At 49.1% G+C, this 25,504-nt stretch overlaps 1 protein-coding gene across 1 annotated transcript; it reads left to right on the top strand.

The window, feature by feature from the left end:
- Nucleotides 1-231: 231 nt before the first annotated feature.
- Nucleotides 232-24,559, top strand: LOC104032929 (alpha-2-macroglobulin-like protein 1). Its single transcript, XM_009485412.2, has 35 exons — nucleotides 232-290; nucleotides 1,063-1,246; nucleotides 2,204-2,366; nucleotides 2,924-2,976; nucleotides 5,086-5,106; nucleotides 5,620-5,779; nucleotides 6,203-6,287; nucleotides 7,642-7,753; nucleotides 8,785-8,899; nucleotides 9,320-9,429; nucleotides 9,907-10,074; nucleotides 10,311-10,541; nucleotides 11,213-11,276; nucleotides 12,138-12,283; nucleotides 12,577-12,726; nucleotides 12,962-13,114; nucleotides 14,121-14,205; nucleotides 15,015-15,129; nucleotides 15,812-16,037; nucleotides 16,167-16,293; nucleotides 16,885-17,006; nucleotides 17,512-17,566; nucleotides 18,188-18,271; nucleotides 19,339-19,515; nucleotides 19,634-19,715; nucleotides 20,512-20,668; nucleotides 20,908-20,982; nucleotides 21,370-21,532; nucleotides 21,947-22,161; nucleotides 22,302-22,517; nucleotides 22,624-22,748; nucleotides 23,068-23,158; nucleotides 23,910-23,978; nucleotides 24,286-24,388; nucleotides 24,519-24,559. Exons 1-35 carry the CDS (start codon nucleotides 232-234, stop codon nucleotides 24,557-24,559), a joined length of 4,302 nt encoding a protein of 1,433 aa, XP_009483687.2.
- Nucleotides 24,560-25,504: the final 945 nt, after the last annotated feature.

The raw sequence follows: 25,504 nt of genomic DNA, 5'->3' as shown, positions 1-25,504 counted from the left end.
ACTTGGATTGGCTGGGGAACATCCTGATCGGTACAACCCTGTGCCTGCAGCACTATAAACACAGGAATGAGGCAGAAGGAAGGAAACTTTGGGGCTTCTTGTCTGCTTCCTGGGAGAAACGGCAACAACAGCAGGTGTCCTGGAGACCTTGGGAGGAGAGAAGCTGCACTCTACCTTCACTCCTGCACTCCTCTCCAGAGGAATCCACCTCTCTGGGGGTCTCCCATGAAAATGTGGACTCCCTTCCTCCTGAGCTGCCTGCTCTACACCCTGGGGATAGTGGCACAACCGTAAGTGCCATTTAAAAATCTGGTGATTGATAGTTGCGATGCTGAGGGAGGGGCCAGTATAGCAGGGAGAGAGCGTGGGACCCTGCGAGGCATCTCCTGGAAGGGAAAGACATGGGGTCATATGCAGCACACCACAAGCCTTGTTATGAACACAGGATTCTCCTTAAGGTGGGAACCTGTCACGTGAATATTGCTGCAGTACAAGAACTAGGTGAGGACTGGTGGTGGGAACAAGAAGAGTGAGGGACTGCAGTCTGAGACTGCAGGCTGAAGGGAAAGGTGTAGGATAAAGTGAAGGGCAAACAAAAAGGGCTGCAGGGCTGGGGATGATTAAGCAGGAAACAGCCTGCTGCCAAGGTAGTTGAGGAGCCATCTCAAAGAAAGAAGGGCGAATCCTTTTCTGTTGAGGGGCACAACTGTTGCATTTTCCATGTGTACTGGGAACACCTAAGTGGTTGCCTTTGCAGAAGCAGAGATGGTCTCTACTTTATATGTTTCTCTGCATTACTGTAGCATCCTCCAAAATCATGTACACACCAGTGTGACCTGAGGTCACCTGAAAGCATTTATCTGACATTAACTATATCCCTTCCATCACCCCTGTGAGAGGCTCACACTCTCATTGTTAATCTGTCCCTCTCACTCCAGCAGACCAGCACCTCCTGCCCCCAGAGAGGTGGTAAACCCTCATGCTTCCTCAGACCGTAGAGTATCAGTGCCAAGAGTGGGTGAGACTACTCCCAGGATGTGATGTCTTGTTTCCCCACTGCAGGAGGTACCTGATCATCATTCCAGCTGCACTGCCCTACCCCTCTTCCCAGAGGGTTTGCTTGGACCTCCGTGGGGTGGAGAAGCCTATTCGTGTGGCCTTAACTCTTGTGCATCCATCTGGCAACCTCAGCCTCTACCGCAAGGTTGTCCGCAACAACTGGATCTTCGAGTGCTCCAGATTTCAGGTCAGGATCATTCTTGGCAGGAACCTCTAACTGGCAGCTCCCAGTGTGCTCTTTTGGCTCATGACTCCTCTCAGCACAGAAATAGAGGATGAGGATGATGGGAGGAGAGAGGGCATGGAAAGGAGTGAAATGCAAAGTCAGGGAGAGTATTTAGTGGGAGCCTGGTGTCTTTGCTCCCTGCCTTTGTCTGTCTGCATGATATTGTTCCTCCTGGGTATCTCACAATCCACGCTGGTGGCACACCAAGAGAAGGCTGCCTGTTCAGGCACCAAAGGACTGAGGAGGATGGAGGCACTTAGAAGCACCCAAATGGCAGCTGTGCAGCTCATTCTCTCCTCTGAGAAGGAAGCACTGTCACAGGGTGTCATTTGTGAATTGTGATGCAGGAAGAGCCAGACCTTTCATCTCAGTCAGCCTCCCATCATGTCTACTTCCCTACAAGCTTCTCTTTAAGGGCTGGAAAATGTGCTGAAGGACTAGGAAAGACATGAGTGCGTGTGCACACAAGCTCAGCACAAGATCTGCCAAACTCAAGAACCTTATTTTCTTGGTTTGCACTGATGAATAAGAGTGGATTTCAGCCTCTGTGACCTGCACACTCTAGGAAACAGATTTCTCATCAACATAGACCTTTTCTTCCCTTGGGTTAAGTCTTCTCCATCTCGCTCCATGCAGGCTCTAATAGTGGCCCTGTGAAGGGGCAGACACAATTTCTGTGCCAAAACAGCCTCCCTTTTCCTCTTGTCCAAGATCTGTCCCGGGTGCAAAAGCATTGTCCCCTGTGCTTCCACAGACACAGCCCTCAGTCACTGAGGGGACACCCTGCGCTGGCCTTCAGAGTAAGACGGAGAAGAGGCTGACCTCACAGTGCAGCTGGAGCAAGAAGAGCACTGCTCTGATGCCATCTTGTTGTCTCCTACTGCCTGCTAACCTGGTGGCTCCTCTTTTGTGTCCTAGGTCCCCCAACCTGCAGGCAGCCAGGAGGTGGGCACTGTCCACCTGCGCATCTCTAATGGCCACTACTTCAGTGCAAATGAAGAGAAGCAAGTGCTGATCCGCAGGGCTGGCACAGGCACCTTCATCCACATGGATAAACCTGTCTATAACCCAGGACAGACAGGTGAGCACTGCGTGGAGCACCCTGACAGTTCCCCTGCCTTGACCTGCCTGGACTTCATACCCAGTTTCCCATGAGTGGCATGCTGAGTGCTTTGTGCCATGGGAACAGAGGGGAAAGCTATCTTCTGCCTTCTGAGTGATGTATCCGTGCACCACATTTTAGGGGTGGGAGGGGGCTGGAAGGGTCGGTCTCACACGTTCTAGGAGCAGAGATGGCTCGGAAGAGGGAGCAGACCTGAACATGGTCTTCTCGGGCAGGGCCAGGTAGGACTGGTCTGCTCACGCTGCAGATGAAGAAACGTAAGGGCAACTCTGGCTGTAGCCCATGGGAAGGACCCTAAATTGTGAGGCTGGCTGCTACGCTGCTGCCATGTGTTTGGAGGGAAGAGGTGGTGAACAGGGCTGCACAATGTGTAAGGAGGGCTGCAGGGCAGGCATGGGGCTGCCGGTAGGGCTGTGTGGGGAGCTGTGATTTTGGGGTGAGGCAAGTGCCAGGCAAGCCTGTTGCTGAACGCACTCCATCTCTATAATGTGATCTTCTCCATTTTCTCCCTTCAGTGAAATTCCGGATTGTGACGTTGAATGAAGATTTTGCTCCTGTTAACAGCAAGGTAAAGCCCGCCTAAGTGGAGGCGATGAAGTCTCGGGGCTCCCTCTGTCAGTTCTGCCTCCTCTGCCAGCCCCACGATGTGGAGGCTGAGACAGTCCCAATGTCTGCAGCACCCAGGGCGGCTAATGCCAACCCTCTACTAAAATCAGAACAGCAGCGCCCATTTGCCGACGGCTGTGCTGTCACTCTCACAGGACGGCTGCTGGCCGGTGGGAGGGTTGGTGCTGATGATGGTATTTGGGAAATGTGCCAGGGGTCCCTGCTAGCTGAGTTAGTACAGGGCAGCCCAGGAGCTGCATGCACCTGCCCTGCCCCGCCCCGCCCCCCCCCCCCCCAAAAAAAAAAAAACAACCCCAAACCAGGCAGGGATTCTGGGGGCATCCATGGGCTGTTCGCCATGGGCACAGTTACTAGACAAGTGGTGCACAGAGTTGGCCAGACCCGAAGATCCCCTCCCCCAGCTCTGGAAAGCTCAGTGCTTTGTGGAGTGTGTTGCACCTAAGGGTGGCAGGAGGGTCTGAAGCAAGCCGTGACACATCTGCAAAATTTTAAGAAAAATTAATTGATATGCGAAAGGATACACATGAAGTGATCATAAAAAAAGAAAAGAGACAAAACAGTATAACCAAATTATACTGCCTTGCTGCTGGCAGGAGCTCATTCTCCCCATGTCAAGGGAATGAGAAGTTGCCAGAGACTTGCATATGTGCTAGCCAGGAAATTGCAAGACTAGCATCTTTCTATGGTAAGCAATTATACCTGCAGCCAGCAGCTATAGCTATTTCTCACTTCTCTGTCCTCAAGCAATTTAAGGAGAGCCAACAGGAATTCATGCCATGACAGATAAATACTGAAGGGCACACGTGAGCGGAGAGTTGGATCAAATCCCTCTAGACTTGAAATAATGGGCGAGATCCTTCCGGCTTCTTTATTGCTGACTTAATTTCCTCTTTTTCAGGCTATTGGTGAGGGCCTAGAATCATGCGCTCCTTTCTCCCCCCAACAGAGAAGTCATATCTCTCGTAGTTAGATAATAAATGATACATTTGCTTCTATGCCTACAACTGGTTCATGAAGATATTTGGCTATAAATGTTTGATGTCTATGTGTAGGTATAAGCAAATTAGCATAACAACTGTTAAAAATGCTGTGATGAAAATTCAAAACAGGTCATGTTTAAACAAAGCTATTATGAAGCTTGAGTGCACTGCAGCATTAAAGCTATGTACAATATATAGTTTTCAAATTAAATGGGTTGGAAATAACCCGGGTGCCTTTTGCCAGCATGTTTAGTTTTAGCATTGACATTAGATTCAAGTTATGAAAATAGTTAACCTGCACATTTTTTGTTTGTCTCAGTGAAAACGGAGCTGCCTATGATAACTTGCATGAAAGCTTAGAATGATGAATAATGTGAATTACATGTGGCCTTCTGTTTACAGACCAGTTACTTTCCCAAGACCCTGCTCCTGCCTCCTTATGCCTCGTGCTCCCCAATCACATGTCCTTCAGCACTACTGCCTCCTGGCTGATAGCTGCAGTGATACAAGAACAAACAGAGAATTAATAGACCTAGAAGGGCTGAAATATGTCCTTCTTTGTCCCTCCCTGCTACTGTCAGCTGCAGTCACCAGTAATTCACATCTCCAAGACTTACCTCCTAGGCCAGGGATTTTACAGGAAAATGTGGGGTGTATTCTTCCTATAGGTGATGCAGTTTTGTTAATTCTTGGGATTTATGTTACAAAACTGATGCCTTTTAATGTTTGTGAAATTCAGATGATGGTATTTGTGAGTCTCTCTACTTCTCTCATTTTTTTAATAGTAAATTCTAGCTTTCACAGTTTTAGAGTATCTATGGAAGTGCCTCTTAAAAATTAAGGGATCAAAAAGCAAATCCAAAGAATAGCACAGATTTTTATGTCATATATTTTCCTTACTATTTCAAAGCCATTCTCCTGGTTTCAGTAGGATCAAGCTCCTTGTATTGTAATGAATGTTTGGGACTGGCAGTGTTGTCACAGCACACGGGCTAGGTGGGTAAGATAAGTTTATATGCAGGTCGCTATGTCATGCCAGTTTCTGACATTGCTCTCTGTTTGCTTTGCAGTACTCCGTGGTGGAAGTCCAGGTGGGTGTTTCAGACACCTCAGGTGTTATGAGGAAAGGTACTTCAGTATGGATAATACCTAGGCCCCTGTCTTACTGAGTCAAGTTACTTTTCTTAGGGTCTGTGTATACACATGCACATACATGCATACTCTGTCCACAGGCTTCTTGTTAGCAAGCATTGATGATCCAAATGGTTCAGCTACCATCCATTTCTGCATTCAGGAATGCCAGCCAGGCTTTCACTAACTCTTACAGTTCATCTTTATGTAAGACTGGAGAGTCTAAATGTCAGGACCTTTCTTACCTTCTTTTTCAAAGGCAGTACAGAGCAGAGTAACCCTGGGTGGGTTGGGTTCACCTCTGTTGGTGCTCCAGCAACTCAAGTCAGTTCAGCACCGTCTGGGGAAAAAAACAGCAGGAACCTGTGAAAGCCTCTGAAATCTCTGGAACATCTTTGAATCCAGGGGGCTCTGGGTAGAGAATAGCAGGTGTTGCTGACAACTGCTTCTTCTTTACTTCCCTCGGATTGCAGGACCCAAACCAAAACCGCATTGGCCAGTGGCTGGATGTGAGCGCAAAACAGGGCATTGCAGATCTCTCTTTCCAGCTAGCTGCTGAACTCTCCCTGGGGACTTACACCATCAGTGTGGTGAACCCAAAAGTGTCAAGTACCTTTAAGGTGGAGGAACACGGTAAGATGGAGTACGGAGAACAAAGAATGGGATGGAAAAAGTTGCTTGTTTTTGTCTGTATAACAATATGTAGCCAAACATAGTAAGCTAAGATTAACTGTCTGAGAGCTAGGATTAAACACAGATCTATATAGAGTGGGCAATACCAGAAATGAACACAAGGGGGATGATTCTGGAGATTCCTGGAGAAGGTATCTGCTGACAACTAGGCTGGCACAGAGTGAGAATACACTAGAGACCTCTGCAAGACATATGCTGGGGGGAAAAAAGGGGGTTCTTTCTTTGGTTCCCCTGTTTTTGATTAGTCCTCGGTTTTAACTCATAAACATGTTCCTTCATGGGACTCCAGCCTTATATGAACAAATTCCCATTTCTAGGTAGTCTGTTGCCTTTGATGGAGTAACTCTGTGGTTTTTGTTCCAGTGTTGCAAAAGTTTGATGTTTTCTTCGAGGGACCAGCTCAGATTTATGCTTCAGATAGAACTTTCCCACTGCGTGTGTGTGGCAGGTAAGGAGGATGTTCAGGGGAAAGGAAAAAGCTCATCAAAACTGTGTCTTTCCTTCCATATGTCTCCTATCTCTTGAATCCATCAAGAAGTGTCTCCAAGAAGGGCCAAACACAGTTGCTCCTTTCAAAGAATCCCAAATAGTGCAAGAGTCAAACTGATGGATTCTTCCTTGGAGAAGAGGTACACAAGCCACACTTGGGAGACACCATCCAGCTATAGGGAGACATGTCCTAGGCAAGTGATACCCTGCTCTGGAAGCTGTATGTGTCCAGCCTTGAAACACCTTATGTGGGGAAAAAACATGTATCTGATATGAGACTGACCTGCTGAGGTAAAGGAGCAGGGACTGGTGTTTCTTTGGAAGGTTATGCTGTTCCTTCTTACTTATATGCTGCTGAACTTATTACCTTCTTAGAAGCAGCAGCTGGGTTTCTTCAGTTATGTAGTCATTAGCAAAAACTGAGCAGATGAGGGTGTGAAGGAAGGCACGACCTCAGACGGTAAAAGCACAAAGGAGGAAGGAGAATGATCTGGAAAGCACTTTGTAGACAGATGAAGGGGGTGACCTCATTTGTATTTGAGGCTGGGTTGTCTGGAGACTTTTGGTGTCTCTTTGCTGCTGGTCTGACATAATTTCTCATTGACCGGGGCTTTTAAAATTAGGCTGTAGTAGAAAACAGTACAGCACTCTGCATCCCCAGGATGGGTCATTGATGTCTTCCTGTTACTGATACTGTCAAGAGCATTGCTCCAAAGGGAAAGCCAGAGAGGAGTCAAAGGACGGAAAGGCAGTAAGGCAGTCAGGGAACAAGTCTGCACTGACAAGCGCACACTTCTGCTATACCTTGTGAAAAACAGCAGAACACGTCTGATGACGGAAACAAGAGTCCAGATCATGAGATAAGCCCATAGTGAGGCAGGTCTGAGGTCACTCTGTAGGTCTGTCACTGCCATACCATGCATTTGCTATTGCTGTCTGCAGGGACACATGTTTCTGCTGCTTTCACACCTGAGATAATATCTCCACTGGGTGCTGCTCCGTGCTGTGTGGACACATCAGCTCAGGTCAGCTGTCTTTGTCTGCCTCCAATTCCATGACAGCAAGCACCCAGAAGTGGGAGAGCTTCAGAGAGTGTGGGTCCTTTCCTGTCTGTGCTTTGTTTCTGCCTCTGTTGGATGCAGGACTGTGCTATTGCACTCCCCAAGTACACAATACGCTATATTTTCATTTATGCCTGCCTGCTTACCAGCTGCATTAAGACCTTCATCAGGAAGGCCACCTGTGTGGAGCAATGTGCTCAGCAAAACACACAGTGCCTCTGCTCGGCAGCTCCTCTGGTGTTCTCCCTGCAGGTACAGCTATGGGAAAGCAGTGCAAGGGACCATGCGGGTGACTTTGTGCCAGAAGGCAAGGAGACGTCCTCAAAATGCCAGCAAGGACACCTGTAGGGAATACAGTGGTCCGGTGAGTAAAATCCGGGAAGGTACATGGGTAGTGAAGGAGCACCACAGAGGACTAAGTGTCAAGGGCTGAGTGAACAGAATGACCTACTATGTAGGGAAGGCTGCCAACCTCTGTAATGTATATGTAGACTAATAAGAAATTGTTTTAACTCAATTAATGCAATTATTGTTGCCCAGACCAATTGAGAAGCCTTTACCCCCAGAAGTTCTTCTTTGTATCTTTGCTTATTAATGATAGGGACTAGAAAAGAGGAATTTCACAGAAAGATTGAGAGTTCTGTTCTTTTCTTGAAAGAAGCAAAACTTTCCAGAAATTGATGCAGTGTAATAAACAACAATTAATAGAGCTTTCTCAGGTGCAGAATTACCATGTTAAGGTAAACCTATCCTGGAGCTGCACAAGGTCACTAACATATGGTGGACACATGGTTAATTCCATAGCCAAACCACATAGTGGCTTTTACACTTTATTTTCTCTTTTTATATATTTATATATTGCATATTTTTATATTTTTCTTATTATGTCTTTCCATTCCTAACAATGTATTTCATAGCTGGGCTCTTCCGTTGTACATATATGGTTGAAAACTTTTCATGCTTTATCATTTGTCATTATGACTTGTTACAGTAGTTGTAATCTTCCAGCTCTTGAAATTGTTTGATATTTTGTATTTTCATCTGATTCTGCAGTTCTTCTGGCTAGATCTACTAAAATACATGTATATTTGCTCTGTGATCCAGTTAGTGCAGTCTTCAGTTTCCTACTAAAGCTGGAAAGTTGTCAACATTGTAACTTTGATAAAACTGTGATGCATGTTTTGTTTTGTATTTCTACAATATGAATTACACATATTCATGCATATAAAATGGAACACACCGAATTCAAAATGTGAACCATATCTATCTATATATGAGTCTGCATTATTACTTGTTGCGGTCAACAGTTATGATAGAATGACTACTAATACCTTGTACTTCTGCCTCCTTCCCTTCTTCCCACCCCCAAATAATATCTGCCACTTCCTACTGCAGACCATGAGCAAGGGGTGCTTCACCCCTTCTGTAAGCATGTCAGTCTTCAATCTGGCTCCCAGTGAGGAAGACAGCAAGCTCTATGCAGAAGCCTCTCTCCTGGAGATGGGCACAGGTACACAGGGTCTCAACAGAGAAGGTGCATGGGTGAGAGGGACCATTCTGGGGATGTGAGGGTCGCAGTGAGCACACCTCCTCCCCTCCTCCACCTGGTGCTGGGACCATCACAGGACATGGAGAGCGGTCCTGCCCGAGGAACTTGCTGTGCCCATGGAGAGCTACTCTGCCAGAAGCAGGTGGATGAGGTGTGGCTGGGAGCGTGGTCCGTGAGGCCTCAGAGGGGCTTGGAGACACTTTAACTAAAGAAGGAGCTGCCACAGAAACAGCCTCCAAACCTTGAAGGGTGCTGGTGGCAGGAAGGAAGTTTGAGACACTCCGCTTAGAGGGGCTGGGAATAACAAAGTGAGATTAAACTAGGGTGTGGTAGTCACCTCCGATACTGATCCTGCTTCCCTTGCACTCTGCGTTCCAACAGGGGTGCAGATCAACGCCTCCAGCCAAATCCTCATCTCCAGGACAGCTGCAAGGGCAGTGTTTGAGACACCAAATGCATATTACATTCCTGGAGTACCCTACAGGGGGAAGGTGATTTTTTCCCTGCTTCTTCCCTCCCCATCTTTTGCCAAGGAGTTTGTCTAGTAAATTTTGCTGACCCAAACCATTTTCTGTTCCTCAGAGTACTTTACCTTGCAGTGTGTCACATTATTTGACAGTGCAGCTCCTGTTTCTGCATTTCAGATTCCCTGACCAGCTTCTGCTGAGAGTGATGAGTGATGTCTCAGCAGGGATGTTGGGATGCAAGGATGCCTCAGCTGTTGGCTAGGGGATGGGCTCCTCATGCTTTAGCCAGAAACACCTTTTGGAGCGGCCAGGTTTTAATCAATCTCAGCTTAGCTTGAGAGATAAGGGAGTTTTATAAGTCCCCTGTCTTCTTTGGGGCCAGACTGAAGTTAAGGCCACCTACACAGAGGCTCTATGTTTGTCAGAGGGAGGAAGGTTTTGGGTATGACACTGGAAGAAATATCTGACTTTGGCTTTTCTGCCTCACCCTGTTGCCACCAGATTAAGCTTCAGGATCACTATGGAAACGGTATGAAAAACAGAAAAGTTTATCTCGTGATAAAGTTCATGAGGCGTCGGTTTATCAAAACATACATCACAGATGGCAGTGGAACAGCATCGTTCAACCTGGACACAACTGCCTGGAACAGCTCCTCAGTCTCTTTGGAGGTAAATCCTACCTCTGCATACAGGAAAGTGAGATATCTTGAGCTATGCCAGTGCTCCCCACTCCTGCCCTGCAGCCCCCCTGCCAGTTCAGGCCTGGGCTCCCTGCAAGCTCTGCCTGTGCAGACCCAGCAGGAAGGCACCAAGCAACAGCCTTTCCCAAACCAAGCTGACGACATCCTAACAAAGCACTGCAGCATGAAACCCTTGATTTCTGTGTGTCTCTGGTCCCCTCTCAGGGAAGGTTCACACTGGAGGATCTCACACACACACCTCGAAAAACTAACTTCAGTTACACGAATGCTTACCATCACCTGCAGCCCTTCCATGTCACAACCAAGAGCTTCCTGGACATACACCCACTCACAGAAACATTGCCTTGTGGGCTGAAGCAGAATGTCCAGGTGACCTTCACACTCAGTCGGGATGACCTGGGAGAAGACACCAGCCGTATAGGTTTTGCATATTATGTGAGTAAGGGTAGTAAAGAACCTGGGGGGAAAGACTGCACTGATCAGATCAGACCCCACTGAAATGATGAGGGTGTAATTTAGATCATCCCTGGATGACAGTAAAAACTTGTTCTTGGAGAACTGGGTGAACACTACACCCAGCAGAGCTCAGCCTGGTCACAGTGTGATCCTGGTATGTGGGCCCCACCTCCATGGATGGGAGGAGCCTTCTACCTTTGCAGCCCATCACCCCCTTAGCCTCTGCCAAGGCTGCAGTGGGAATTGTCTTGCGCAGAGTCTGCTATCAAACTCTTCTCTCTTTAGAACAGGATGGGGGATCACTTTTTCACTCTGGTTATCAAACAGCTGCTCAGTGGAAATGTCTTTTGGTCTGGTCTGGAGACCTGCCTACTAGTGGGGCAATACCTTAGCTGTCTCTCACTTATCTCCAGTGAACCCACTACCCATCCATTGTCCTAACTGGACAGACCAGACCAGAATCTCACGTGTTAAATCTTCTCCTCCCACACTGTGATGTCTGCAAATCTGCTGGACCCGAGGCGTGGGGTTGGATTGGACCCACAGTTTATTTCTGAGGTTGCTTAAGAGAGCAAGATGCACATGGGTGAGTGTAACTGTGTTCCAGTGGCAAACAGCAGTCTGCTCATCCCATGTCCCTCCTCCTGCAGGTCACTGGGAAGGCTGGAATTGTTGTCAGGGGCCAGAGGAGTGTCCAGGTTGGGAAGCTGAACAGTAAGTCTGCGGCAGCTGGACAATGGGAAACAGTTGCGCCCGGTGGGTTTCTAGGTCGGACAGTGAGAGTTGCCAGAGTTTCTCCCAAATTCCCTGAATCTGTAGGTCCTGGGCAGTCAGCGAACAGGACAGAGGGAGGCTGAGGAAGCAATTGTGTCAGCTGGAAGAGGCTGAAAGGACAGAACATGGGAAACAATGATGGGAAGAGAGACTGGGAGGACCTGTGGGAAGATGGAGCACAAGGACATGAACCTGTTGGAGGAAGCCCAGAGGAGGGCCACGAAGATGATCAGAGGGCTGGAGCACCTCTCCTATGAAGACAGGCTGAGAGAGTTGGGGTTGTTCAGCCTGGAGAAGAGAAGGCTCCGGGGAGACCTTATAGCAGCCTTCCAGTACCTAAAGGGGGCCTACAAGAAAGATGGAGAGGGACCTTTTACAAGGGCATGTAGTGATAGGACAAGGAGTAATGGCTTTAAACTGAAAGAGGGTAGATTTAGATTATACATTAGGAAGAAATTCTTTACTGTGAGGGTGGTGAGGCACTGGAACAGGTTGCCCAGAGAAGTTGTGGATGCCCCATCCCTGAAAGTGATCAAGGCCAGGTGGGACAGGGCTTTGAGCAACCTGATCCAGTGAACGATGTCCCTGCCCATGGCAGGGGGGTTGGAGTAGATGATCTTTAAGGCCCCTCCCAACCCAACCCATTCTATGATTATGTGGGGTCAGAGAATGGAGGGAGAGGGCAGGCAGAGCAGCAGCAGGAATTGGTTTGACATTGTGGGATAGTAAAGCAGAAAAAAGGAGGGCAGAAGGAGATCTCAGTGGGGCTGTGATGAAAACTCCTTGCCTTTCTCTCCTCAGTGTTGAAGGGCTCCTTCTCCATCCCTTTGACCTTCACTGCTGACTTCACCCCATCACCTTCCTTAGTGGTGTACGCCATCTTCCCCAATGGAGGGGTAACAGCTGACAGCATCCGTTTTGATGTTGCCTTGTGCTTTGAAAACCAGGTGAGACTCAATCCTGTGGATGGGGGAGAGCTGACAAGCAGGAGTCAGCAGACCTGAGGGAAGGAGGCCCTCAGATCCTTCAAAGAGAGAACTGGGGAGAAGAAAGGAAGGGGATGTCTGCAGCACAGTTCCCAGGGACTAGGAAAGCTTCAGCAGTGACTTCTGTTCATAGCAGTGGCTGAGCAGGGAAGACTCCAGCTGGGCTCCCTCTTTCTGTCTGTGCCGCCTGTCTGTCAGCTTCCTCATGCTCTTTCTCTCTTTTTCATATTTCCTTTCGTGGTGTGTTGCTCAAGGTCAAGGTAGGATTCCCAGCTAAAGAAGCCCACTCAGGGTCAACAGTGCAGCTCCAACTGCAGGCAGCCCCTGGCTCCCTGTGTGCAGTACAGGCAGCGGATGAAAACATGTTCTTCATGAGACCAGAGAGCGAGCTGACAAGCCAAATGGTGAGTGTCTGTGCAACCAGGCAAAGAATCAGGAGTGATGGATGAGCTGGGGAGGCAGGCAGGGGCTGTGGCAAGGGGAACCGGAGGCTAATGGATGAGGAGGTCGTTGTGTGGAGGAGAAAGCAGGATCTGCCTAGGGAGATGGGCAGGATATGTATGCTAGGGGAGGGTGGAGCAAAGCATCTGGAGGTATATGCTCCTTGCCCAATTCTTTCCTGCCTGTGAGTTTCCCTAGGTCTATGGTTTGTTCCCTGCTGTCTATCGACATGGATACCCTGCCCAAGTAGAAGAGCATTCAGATCACTGTGTTCAGCCCCAGTCCACATCATCTCTGCTACGAGGGAAGCCACAGCATTCCTTTCAGCCTGACATCTTTAACCTCTTCCGGGTAATCACCTCGTGACTTTTCCCAGAGCTGTTGAAATTATGAGCATCTGAGATATCTTTCTCCCCAAGCAGTCTGAGAAGCCTTGCCTTCTCCAGACAGCCCCTGCTGTCTGTCCTGACCTAGCTGTGCTGTCTCAAGAGGTGTACAGTCCCATTGTGAGTATGAACACCTGCATTCCCCTCCACAGATGCAGAAAGCAAGATGATGAGATCCTGGACCAGCAAAACGCAGCTTTTGGGGCTTGGGAATGAGGTCCTGGCTGTGTACTCTTTATCTACAGTACTAGGGAAAAAAAAAGAGAGATGGGGAGTGATCCCAAGCATTAGACTGCAGATTGTTGACATGGCTTAGTTGTGGGCCTTCTCTCTGGCACTGTTTTGGGCTGTTCCCAGACAGACGTGTCGGTGTCTTAAGGCAGATCTCCTCTAGAAAGGACTAGTCTTAAGCAGCATGGGCACAACACAGGCAGCGCCATTTGGCCTTGGACCTGAGAATCAGACCCTGTCCTCTTTTATTTAGCAATAGAGACACATCCTAGGAGGCTCTTTCACAGCATAGGGACATCTCTTGTGTTTGTGGACAGGCTGGTGTCACAGCCCCAGGGGCTGAATGGCAGTGTGTGTTCCCCATCACACCTCTGTATGACTTCAGAGGGAAGATTTCATCCAGGTATTCCTTCCAGCATGCATGAGGGGACGGGGCAGGACACTGACACCTCTCCTGTGTGCCCTTGCCACTGGAAATGCATTGAGAGGAGCAAGACATCCCAGTGTCCCCCAGAAGAGAGGTGGTGGTTTAGTGGCCTTTTGAGAAAGAAGGGATTGGGGAGGCTGTGCCATGCCTCCCTCAGCACTGTGGCTGCTTGGGCCAGTGCTGCTCTGGGCCACCTAGGCACTGGGCTGTCCTGGTCCCAATGGTTTTGAGAGTCATTTTGAAGAGTAGTGGCCGCTCTTCCCCACTCACAGACGCTTTTCTGCCCCCCCTGCCCTCCTTCTTTTCCTAACAGAACATGGGGCTGAAAATCTTCTCAAACCTTGTAATCAAGAAGCTGTCTCAGTGCTTTCATCGGGCAGATAGGAAGCTGACCATGGGTGAGCTGCATTTTCAGCCTAACAGGGACATGAGGTCACCCAGATGGAAGAGCCCTCTGATCTCTGAGGTTTGCTGATGGTGGATATTGGCTCTCTGAGGAATAACAGGTGCTGCTGCCACAGCCTAGCTGCCCAGTCCACCAGCCTCAGCAGGAATGACCCAGACCCTGCAAAAAGGGCTCTGAAGAATGTCACTACCTGGATGTTCCCTGACATTAAAGGATGGTGTTCCTTTTCCTGGCACAGACAAACCCAAGCATGGGCCAGGATCTGTTTCCCAGTGACTGCCCCACAGGCTGTGCTGAGACCTGGATTCTGTCTCCACCTGTGGCTGCAGAGGCAGTCACTTCCTTCCTCTATGTCTCAGTTTGCACTAGGTAATCATGCTAAGCTGTCTCACGTGCCTGCTGATACTTAAACCATTGCTTGCAGAGGGCTGTGAGTTTTCTGCAGACAAGCAAACAGTACTGTTATTCACAGAATTACAGAGCTGTTGGTTAAAATGGCTCTCTGAAGGTCCCTAGTCTCTTTAACACCAACTCTGGGTCAGGTCAGCAAGGGGCTTTGTCTATCCAAGTCTTTGAAAACTTGCAATCAGCTCACTGCAAGCTTATTCTCCTGTTACCACTCTCTTTCCTTTCCTGTTTTCCCAATCCTACCAAATCAGCCCACTCCCTTGTGTTTTCCTCTGCCAGACTCTTCCCCCATCTCTCTTACTGCTTGCTTTGCCTCTTGCCCCAGTGCTAGGCTGTCTATCATTGGCAGGGTTGACCTCTCCCACTCTGGTGGGACTCTATTTTTTCTTTCAGGGGGACCTTCTACGGAAGACCAAAGAATCACTAAGGAACAACCCCAATTTATAACCCATGGAAGACTTCACCACTATTTCCCTGAAACTTGGATCTGGAATCTGTTCTCTGTTGGGTAAGTGATGCCAGACTTTACAAATGAACAGAAGGACGATCCCTTTGTTATTGAGTCTTGGATGACTTCCATTTGTGCGAAAGTCCAGCCATAGGTGTAAAGAGAGGTCTGCATGTGGATTTTGTGACTCTTTCCTGCATTAGTACTGCATCAAACTGAAGGACTAGTAGACTTTGAGGTGCAGAACTCAAGTCTACACAGGTTTAGAGAAGAACAAAACTCTTCAAGACCAAACCACCAATTATCCTCTCTTCACATATTGGGGTACACTCTACTAACTTCTCCATTTGGTGGGTGCACCAGCTAAATTTGTAGCTGTTGTTTCCACGGTACTTAGATTAAGACTGATGAATCAGCATTCAGGAGGATATGGTGCTGCTGCTTTCCAGAACATAATGCTGTTGACTGAGTGTACGGGGCTGGAATGCTCGGGCAGTGTCTTGCTCAGGAGAAGGGTATAAAGCCATTACTGATGGCATTTAAGCAGGGTTTGTGGCTTTAGGGAAAAAAATTGCTGAGAGCTGCCTTGCTGTGAGCCACTGGAGCAGAAGTCATTGGTAATATAGCAGAGGTTGATCCAAGCATGAGGACCTGCATAGCCTCCCTCACCCAGGACCATGAGCCCTCCCCATTGCAGTGGAGTGGGATGAATTTCTTCATGCAAGTGCTTTCTTCCTCTCAGCTCCAATGGCAACAGGAGTGTCCCGGTCGCAGCACCTGCTGCTGCCGCAGAGTGGAAAGTCAAGACATTCTGCTTGGCTGGGAGGGGATTTGGCCTTGCCCCGAGCACGAGCCTCAGAACGGTCCAACCCTTCTTTGTGGATGTGACACTGCCATATTCTGTCATCCGAGGGGAGACCTTCATGCTGAAAGCTACTGTCTTCAACTACCTGCAGCAGTGCATACAGGTGTGTGCCTGTGCCACAGGTAGCACTGTGTGGGACAGACCTACCATGCCCTCCAGTCTTAGAGTGCATTGTGCCAAGCCATTTGTCCTGAGTTGCCCAGTCACTCTCCTGCATCTGTCATTCCCTCAGATCCATGTGGCCCTGGCTAAATCCTCAGACTTCCAGGTGGAGCCATGCCGGACCTGCAGGGACAGGGAGTGTCTGTGTGCAGAGGAGTCCAAGACCTTAACGTGGAATGTGACAGCAGTCCAGCTGGGTATAGCAGCAAAAATGGGAGCAGTGATGGGGAACCCTAAAACTGAAGTGAGAGGGAGTGGGAGGTCCAGAGAACCTGGGAGAGCCTTGCCTCCTCTGGATCCCCAAGTTTGGTCTTAGTGGTTCGAGCATGTGATCCATCGCGTCTGCTTTTTTCCTCTCTTCTTAGACAGGCTGATCAGAGAGGGCAGGAACTGAATGGGTGGCATGGAGAATTCTTGAAGACAGGGCTGTGGAACCAGCTGGGGAGGAAGGGGCTGCATGGATGTGGGTGGGGGAACCTTGTATTGCTGGTGCTTTGCTTCATATGCAATGGGAAGGGAACACTGGGGTCCAAGGGGCTGCTGGACTTTCTGTTGTTACAGTCATATCTAGTGCAATGAAGTCACTATTGGTGAGGCATTACCTAGTTGCCTCATGCTTAGGGTGTCTGAACAAGCCATCAGTACTGGCTGGCTCACCTTTACCAGCTAAACCATTGAGGCTATGAAGACCAGCCACCCGCAGGATCTCAGACCACTATCAGTTAAAGCAAGTTGACTCCATTTGGCCACAGGTATAAGAAACAGGCTCTGTTCAATTTATTTGCTAGGGACTCTGAATATCACAGTGAGGATAGAGGTACTGGACACCACGCCACGGTGTGGGGGCAGGAAAACCTTGCCAGCTACCATGAGGCGGAGGCATACGCTGGTCAAACACTTGCTGGTCCGGGTCAGTATGAGAGCAGGCTTGCTTCTCTCTCTGAGTATCCCTGCCCCTGGGGGAAGGGAGGATGAGCTGGGCTAAATGTTTTTCTCTCCTCATTTTCGGCCAGCATTAGCATACCAAAGCTGTGGCTCAGTTTGCTTTGTTCCCCTCCAGGACCTAGCCAAGCCTATTCCCTTCTTGCAGTACTTTTTCTTCAGCTGCATTCATACATCATGTCTGTGTTTCTCTCTGTACCTTTCCCTGCTCAATCACCCATTGTACCATGAGCTTTTGTATATGCTCACTGACCAGAGAGCCCCATCCCTCAGGCTTGCTCTTGCTCTCTTGAGCAGTGAAGCAGGCAGCTTCAGTGCAGACCTGCCAAAGGTGAGGAGGATGGAGTCCCTCACAGCCTGGGGGCTAAGCACTGAATTCAGACCTTAATTTGCTCTGAAAGTTTGCTGCTGTTTGGGAATTTTGTGTGTAATCTTGTTTCTCCTGTCCCATGTTCATGTTCCTGCCCTGGCAGCCAGAAGGTGTGTTAGTGGAGAAGTCTTACAGCTCCCTGCTATGCCCGAGAGGAGGTATGTGGACAGCCTGAAAGGGTCCTACAGCCTGAAATAACTAGACCTGAGAATACGACTAAACTATGGGAGGTCTGATGACAGAATGTTTTCAAATGATTTTTCACATAGAAAATTTCACTTCCTATTAGACAGGAAAGAACAAGAAATATTACTTCCACATGTGCTGTCCTACTGAATTTGCCACTGAGTATAAGTGGCAAAATCCTGCTCTGTAGTATCCTTCCCACACTGCAGTCTCCGGGTGTTTCTGGGGCTTGATAGTCACCAGTGAGAGCTGGTCCATCCCTCCCACCCTGTCCCTGCAGCATTGCAAGTCTCTCCAGGATGTCCCCCTGCTGAGTGATGACCAACTGTGGTGCTTGTGAAGCTTCTGCAGTGTAGTGAATTGAGTTGTGAAGCTTGGTGAGCCCTCAGCCTGGCCAGCAGCTCTCACTTCTCTTCCAACCTGAAAAGTTTCCAGGCAATGGGGCTTGGTGTGATGACCAGAGCACACTGTAGGGAGCAGTCTGTGAGAGCAGGATGTAGGCCATGTCACATTTGTCTGTGCCAGTCTTGTCCCTCTGGTTAGATGCATATGGCTTGATTTTTCATGCTAGACCTTTATCCTGTCATTATCAGGAAGCATGGCTGAAGAACCTGTGTCCCTTCACCTCCCTGACAATGTGGTAAAGGGGTCTGCCAGGGCTTACATTTCCATCTCAGGTAAGTGATTTCTATTGTGGGCTCGCTGACTGCTGTTACAGATGAGCAAGGCTTAACTTGGTGATGGTGTCAGGGGATCCATTTGACATGAAACTGCTCGAAAGGGAGGATGCCGTGTTTCTATTCTCTGTAGGGTTTGCCAACACCAGGCTTTCAGGTTTTTGGATTAACACTTAGGCTTTCATGGGAAAAGTAATCTGCAGAGGAGAATAATCCTTATTTTTCTAGCTAGGATTCTGAAGCAAAGACTCTAGGCCATTGTTTTTACCGGTACTTTGGGACCTTGGCTAATTCTGTGTAGACAAAATCAGCAAAGCTCATAACCATCTTGTCTCCCTGTTAAGTTTCACTGCTACAACAGAAGCTCCTGGAGAGAAGAAATCCTTCTCAGCATTACTAAGTTGCAAAAGAACACTTTAGAGAGGCTACTAGGATCAGACATACCTACCATTCAATACAATTCTTTGCACTAGGGTCACTTGCCCCCATGCCAGAACTGGTATGAAGCCAGGCCTGGCATAAGTAGCTATGGATATTATGCAACAGAGCCCTAAAGGAGAAAACTGAATACAAGGCTTTTCAGGATGGCTGGAGGACATATGGACACCTTCACACCATCTGACTAGCGCCCCTGCTGGCTTACTGACATTTTGATGCTTGCATATGGCCAGGTAGAACAGGCCTGGCTAAAGACCAAAAACATCTCAACCTTTCCCTAAGTGCTTTTATATTTGTCTGTCTGTATGACACACACTGAGCAACTGCAGCTCTGCTCATAGCCTTTTGCAAATAGTATTTGTTATGGTTGGAGCTCTTCAGACTGCAAAAGCTGATAAGGGAAAGTTCCTCAGGGACTCCATAGTGTGATCACCCTGCATCACGATACCAGACTGGGAAGGGACAAAACAGTCACCACTCTCTATCCTGCACTCTGTTGTTTACTCCTCTTTCCTCCTCTCTCCAGTGTTTTCCTCCTGTGCTGAGATAAAGCACTACTATCCACTGCCTGGCTGAGAAGCACCTCAAATCATACTTACACTTGCCTTGTTTCTTACACCCTTGCATAGGCGACCTCATGGGGACAGCATTGCAGAACCTGGACCACCTGGTGCAGATGCCTCATGGCTGTGGGGAGCAGAACATGGTGCTGTTTGCCCCCATTGTCTATGTGCTGCAGTACCTGGAGAAGACGAGGCAGCTGACCCCTGAGATCAAGCAGAGGGCAACAGGATTCCTGCGCAATGGCAAGTACAACAGACCCACCTTGCTCCTCTGCTTTCCCCTGTGTCCAATCTACCAATAGCTCTTGCCCTTGCACTCACTCTGTCAATGTTGACTTCTCTGTATTACTGTTCTCCCCAGGGTACCAGATGGAGCTTCTTTATAGGCACAGAGATGGGTCCTACAGTGTCTTTGGGCAGCAGGATGGGGAAGGGAACACTTGGTAAGCACTGCAAATATCCCTCACTCCTGATTTTTCCTGTCTGGGTGAGAGCAGCTAATGTGCCTGGGAAAGCTGATAGGACGTGTGTTCCTTCTTTTGGTTGGAGACCCCAGGAGCTCTCTGGCAGGGAGACAGATTGAGGGACTTGAGCCACTTGAAAAAGCAGTGAGGCAGGGAAGCAGAGTTTCTGGGAAAGTGGAACAACAACGATGTGGTCCCAGGGGGCGGGAGGTCCCTTTTTGTCTCTATGGCCCTGCTGTTGCCCCACAGACAGCACCAGATACTGCTGGTGGTGTCCCTGCAGCCAAGAGGGGTACATACTGACTGGAGGTAGATCAGGAAAGAGCAATAAAAAAATTATCTGCCCAGGAAAGGTGTTGCTTGGGAGAGTTTGAAAGAGCTGCACTGGCCCAGCTTGACCCTGTGTTGTCTGGGCTGGGAGAAATGGAGAAAGGAAAGGAGGAAGAAAACGGGGAATTCAAGATTGTCTCTAGCTATTTGGGGGAGATGAAGTGCAACAGGTGAAAGTAGATGGGGTAAGAGGTTTTTCACATATGAAACAACTGGGTAAAGCAGTAAGTAGTACAGGAGTAGTACATTTGTGGAGTGAGGCTGAGGGAGAGGAGCCACTTGGGTCCTGTGGACCATTTCCACTTTCAGCTTGCCTTTCTGTATGAAAATGATTCTTTTTTGGTACCCAGCTATGTCAGTGTTAAGTTCAGGGACAAGCACCAGGAGGCCTTTGACTTTCTGTTTGCCTTTTTTGTGTTTCTCTCACAACTCATCCTCTTCCTAGGCTGACAGCTTTTGTAGTCAAGACTTTTGGCCAAGCCAGAAAATACATCTATGTAGATGACAAAAACATCCAGGATGCCCTACGCTGGCTAGAGCAAAACCAGCTCCCCAGTGGCTGCTTTGCCTCCAAAGGGAGCCTCTTTCACTCCTCCCTAAAGGTAAATGAGGGCCAAGCCTGGCAGCACAGCTGGGGAATGGCTGGACAGATATTGTGACAGCAAAAGGTTGTGGGATCCTAAAGGATCCTGGAAAATCACTTCTGCAATCCATGCAACCAGCCTTAAAGAGAGCAGGGTATGGGGTGGAGAACACGAAAGGAATGCTTTTCTTTCTGGGGAGTCACTGTCTGCGCCCTCCAAACACCACTTGGAGAGTGAAAGGTGCATTCCCTTCACAGGGCAGTGTGGATGATGAAATCTCCCTGGGGGCATATGTTGCTGCAGCACTGCTGGAACTGGGTCAGCCGCTGAAGGTGAGCACGCTCCCACTCCCTCCTGCTCTTCTGTAGGTCCCCACGCCTGGGCACTGCTATGGGGATATGTCAGCTCATAATGCTGGCATTCTCCAGGCCAGGAACAGGTAGGGAGCTGCTGGGAGGGAGCCAATGTTTGGCCAAACTGTGAAGTCATTCTTCAAAAAAACCAGTGCTGTAAAATTGGCATGGTGTAATAGTGTTTGGTGGCTATGGCTCCCAGTGCACACTGGGGCTACACTGCCTGTTTTCTCAAGAGAGTGTGTAATTTAATGGGTTTCTCTGGAGTTGTATCAGGAAGACATAGTCCAGTTCCCTGGGATGAGCTCCCCTGCCCCCTGTTTTGCCCCTGTCAGAGTTTGGCATGTGTCTCTTCTCCCAACACAGGGCAAGCTGATGCAGACTACCCTCCACTGTCTGCAGCAGGCGGTTCACAACATCACCAACATCTACACAGAAGCCGTGCTGGCCTATGCCTTTGCCCTGGCTGGGGACTATGAGACAACCCAGGAGCTGCTGTACAAACTGGAGGAACAGGCCATCAAATCAGGTGCTGACTGCTGGTTGGGGTAATGCTTCTCATTCACCTGCTGGCATCTGGAGTAATGTAAGCCCAGCTAGAGCAGCTAAAAATGACATATGTATTTGGTCATATTCCTTGTATTTGTGCAGTAACTGCACTGTGTGATGGAAAATAGACTAAGTTATTTCACAAGCTGTGAGGGTGACTTATCAGAAAGAGTTTCCTCAGCCTGGAGGATTTCAAAATCCTCTTGAGGGAGGAGGTAGGAATCTGTTAGCTAAGACCAGATGAAGCCCTGGGGAATAAACTGAAGAAAGTGATCCTGGCCTGAGTACAGGGAATGAGCTGAAGGAGCCCTGAAAGCACTCTGGGGTTTTGTTTCCTGTGAAACCTCAATTATGTTCTCTCCAGATAACCTGCATGCTCCTTTTCCTTCTGCAGGAGGACAAATCCACTGGAGCCCCAAGCCAACCTCTCCAGCTTCCACAGACTTCTGGCCTGGTACTCAGTCAGTGGACATAGAGTTGACAGCCTATGTGCTCCTGGCGTACCTCTCTAAGCCACGGGTGCATGCAGGTGACATGACAACTGCAGCTGGTATTGTGGCATGGCTGACCCGGCAGCAGAATGCCTATGGGGGCTTTGCCTCCACTCAGGTAACAAGTAGCAACCTGTGGATTGATATACTTTTGCACTCAAGGTTAGCAGGGCGAGTCCTCTTGAGGTCTTCCTGCTCCAAGTTGGCTTCACTAGAGCTGATGTTTTCAGAGGGCTGACTCTCTCTCTCTCTCTCTAGGACACAGTTGTTGCCTTGCAAGCCTTAGCAAAATATGCAGCAAGGACATTCAGCACATCAGGTCAGGCACTTGTGAGGGTGAAGTCCCAGAGGGGCTTTGGGAAGGCTTTCCAAGTCAACCGCCAGAAGCGGCTTCTGGTGCAGCAGGCAGCACTGACTGAGGTCCCGGGGCAGTTCCTGGTGCAGGTCCATGGCAGCAGCTGCGTCTTCGTTCAGGTGAGATGGTGGGACGAGCATGGGAGAGAGGGGAGGTGGAGGTCTCTGCGTCTTCTCCCTGCATAAGATCATGCCTGGCCTGTCTTCTCCCCTCCTGGCCCTGCAGACAGTGCTGAGGTACCACGAGCCTCCCCCACGGGCTGCTGTAACCTTCACTCTGCGTGTCAACACAGAGCTGACCAACTGTAGCCAGGCCAATGCACGTGTCCTCACTGTCCGCATCCTTGCCAGGTGACCCCAAGGGTTGTTTCCTCCTCCAGCAAGACCCGCTGTGCTTGGGAACAGCAGCCAGGAAAGCCTCAGGGCTGCAATGGAGGGACCTGGCATTTGGGGCGGACAGGACAGAGGATGAATTTGGTGTGTGGAAGGGGTGGGGAAGGAAGGTGCTGGCTGCCTCCTGCGAGAGGGAGCTGTGGCTGCCATGTCCCCAGTCCCAGATAGGCTACCTGGCTCAGGGTCCTGCACACAGGGTATGGTGGTGGAGGGAAGCGGGGCTGGGAGGGCATTATTTTCACAGGGTCAGACCCTCTGACTGTTTCTTCTTCTTCAGCTACATTGGGAGCAGAGTCACATCCAACATGGTGATCGTGGAGGTCTCCCTGCTGTCTGGATTCGTCCTGGCTCCCGGTTCCAGGGTGTTGGTAAGGACTTTGAAATAAAAAAAAAAAGCGGCTGTGGTGAATGGGTCCCACCTGCTTGCTCCTGTTGGGAAGTGTTCATTTCAGGCCATGAGGTGACTAAATTAACAGGGGTCCTTTGCTGTTGTAATTGGACTGAAACCTCTCATTTCCATACAGGGGCCACAAGGGTTGGCTACAGGAGATCATAGGTGATTTAGCTTTTCCTGCTGACACTATTCTGCCTTGGGCCAGGAACAAAATGTGCTGCTGGTGTGCTAAACACTGGGATTTGTTTGCCAGAAATTCTAAGACAAGATTTCTTACAGAGACTCTAGTTCTAGCCAAAAAGATTATGTTTCCAATTAAGCCATAAAACTGAAAGATGAATTATTTGCACAGCCCCCAGGCAGGTCTTTCACAGCAGTCTAGCAGTCAGTGAGATGAGATAACCAGAATCTTTACTGGTGCCTGCACTTATTTGCTGACCAATGCATCATTCCTATGTACTATCCACATGATCTGTTGTCCCCAGAGTGGGAGATTCCTCTAACTGAGAAGGGACAGCATAGTTCATCCCCAAGATGCTCACAAGGGATGTCCAGGAGGGAATACTAAAGATGTAACCACTAAAACCCTTATGCGTGGGAAAGACACAGTTCCATACACAGTCCAGCTCCCCACCATCCCTTCAATAAAACAGTGAGTCCCTCAGGTCAGAAAGCCCTAAGAAAACTGCTCACAAATTTCTTTGTGTTATGGTTTCCTATCCCAGCTGGAGCACAGAACCATCGTTAAGAAAGTAGAAGTGAAAGCTGATGTGGTCTACATTTACCTGGAGAAGGTAAGTGGGAACAAAAGCATTTGGTTTGGCACAGCAAGAGCAAGAGGCCAGAGAACAAGGAGCTGTGTGAGAAGCCCAAGGCTGGGCTAGGCAGGGGGAAAGAGCACTGGCAGAACTGTGGGCAGAGGAATCTTGCCCAATTTCATTGTCATTGGGTTACCATTTCTCACACATACTCCATTTCTAAAATCCAGAATCTCTAATGGATTAGAGACATTTAGTGCGGGAAAACATTCAAGCTAGGGAAGATGAAGATGTAATGACTTCTTTCTCCCCTTCCTTGCTAATTTCTTTCCATCTCCACAAGCTCAACGATGAATCTCAGACTTTCATTCTGCAACTGGAACAAGTAATTCAGATGAAGAACCTGAAATCGGCCAGCATCAAAGTCTATGATTACTACCAGCCAGGTCGGTTGCAGATTCCCTCCTACTCTGGGATTGGGAGCTGGGTTCCTAGCTTTCTGGCTGGGAAAAGATGTGCACTCTCCTCTGTGTGCATGCATGTGTGTGTAATCAACTTCCTAATTTCCTTTTGCAGAGGAGCGAGCCTTGGCTGACTACAGTGCTGTCTGTAGTTGAGGTAGGCAGCAAGTCCTTGTGTGACACAAATAGCGGCATCAGGAGATAATGGATCTTGGGTGGGAGAGAGGGAATGTAAGCAGTCAAGGATGGGAAGGAGGATGGTAATCAGTGGGGAGCATACATCCAGCTAGAAAGAGGAACTGGCAGTTGCCTGTGGCTAGGTGTGTGGAGCTAGGATGGGGGCTCTTTTGCAGCCAAGAAGGCAGCTGGAAGGCTCTGGTGGAAGACGGAGACCAGGACAGCATCTCCCAAAATGAGAGTGAGGAAGGAAGGGCTGAGCATCATGTGGAATGAGAATGCAGATTTATAGCAGCCTGTGCTAACAAAGGGCCCTCAGACATGGACATGGCTCCATTCCCTCCACCCCCCACTATATTCATTGCAGGGTAGGAAAGGGGGATTCAGGGAGCCAAAGGAGCAAGCTGAAGCTGGGAAGATGTAATATTTTGTCTTGTGGGGTGGCACACCCAGCTGCCAGAAAGGGGATGGCTTGTTAGTAGTAGCCTGAAGCCAGGACAGGTCTGCAGAAGTCCCTTCTGGAAAGATAAGACAGAATCTTGACATGGTACATGGTGCATCCTGCCACCGTCCCACAGAGAGAGTGGTGCCTAGGGACCTGCCTAGAGAGCCACCCCCACTGCTAGCCAAGACAAGGCACCTTCCACAGCCTGATAATAGCCATGGAGGGTCTGGGTCATGCCCTCCTTGTTTGTCTTACCTTCTGTGCCCACAATCGCAAATGGTTCCTCAGAAAGGGGCAGAAGAGGTCCCAAATGTGTGATAAAGGAGAGGAACTGCCACACCGTCAATCCTGCCTTTGCCCAATATTTCAGGTTGGGCACTGAATGGAAGGAAGTGCCCCAGCTGGGACACAGCCCACATTACAGTTGAGTCCATGTGGTCCTGCGCCTGAGCGGATGCACTGTGAGACCGCAACAGTCC

Source organism: Pelecanus crispus, chromosome 1 (assembly GCF_030463565.1).
Source record: "Pelecanus crispus isolate bPelCri1 chromosome 1, bPelCri1.pri, whole genome shotgun sequence".
Lineage (NCBI taxonomy): Eukaryota > Metazoa > Chordata > Aves > Pelecaniformes > Pelecanidae > Pelecanus > Pelecanus crispus.
This window is presented reverse-complemented; position numbering and strand designations above follow the sequence as displayed.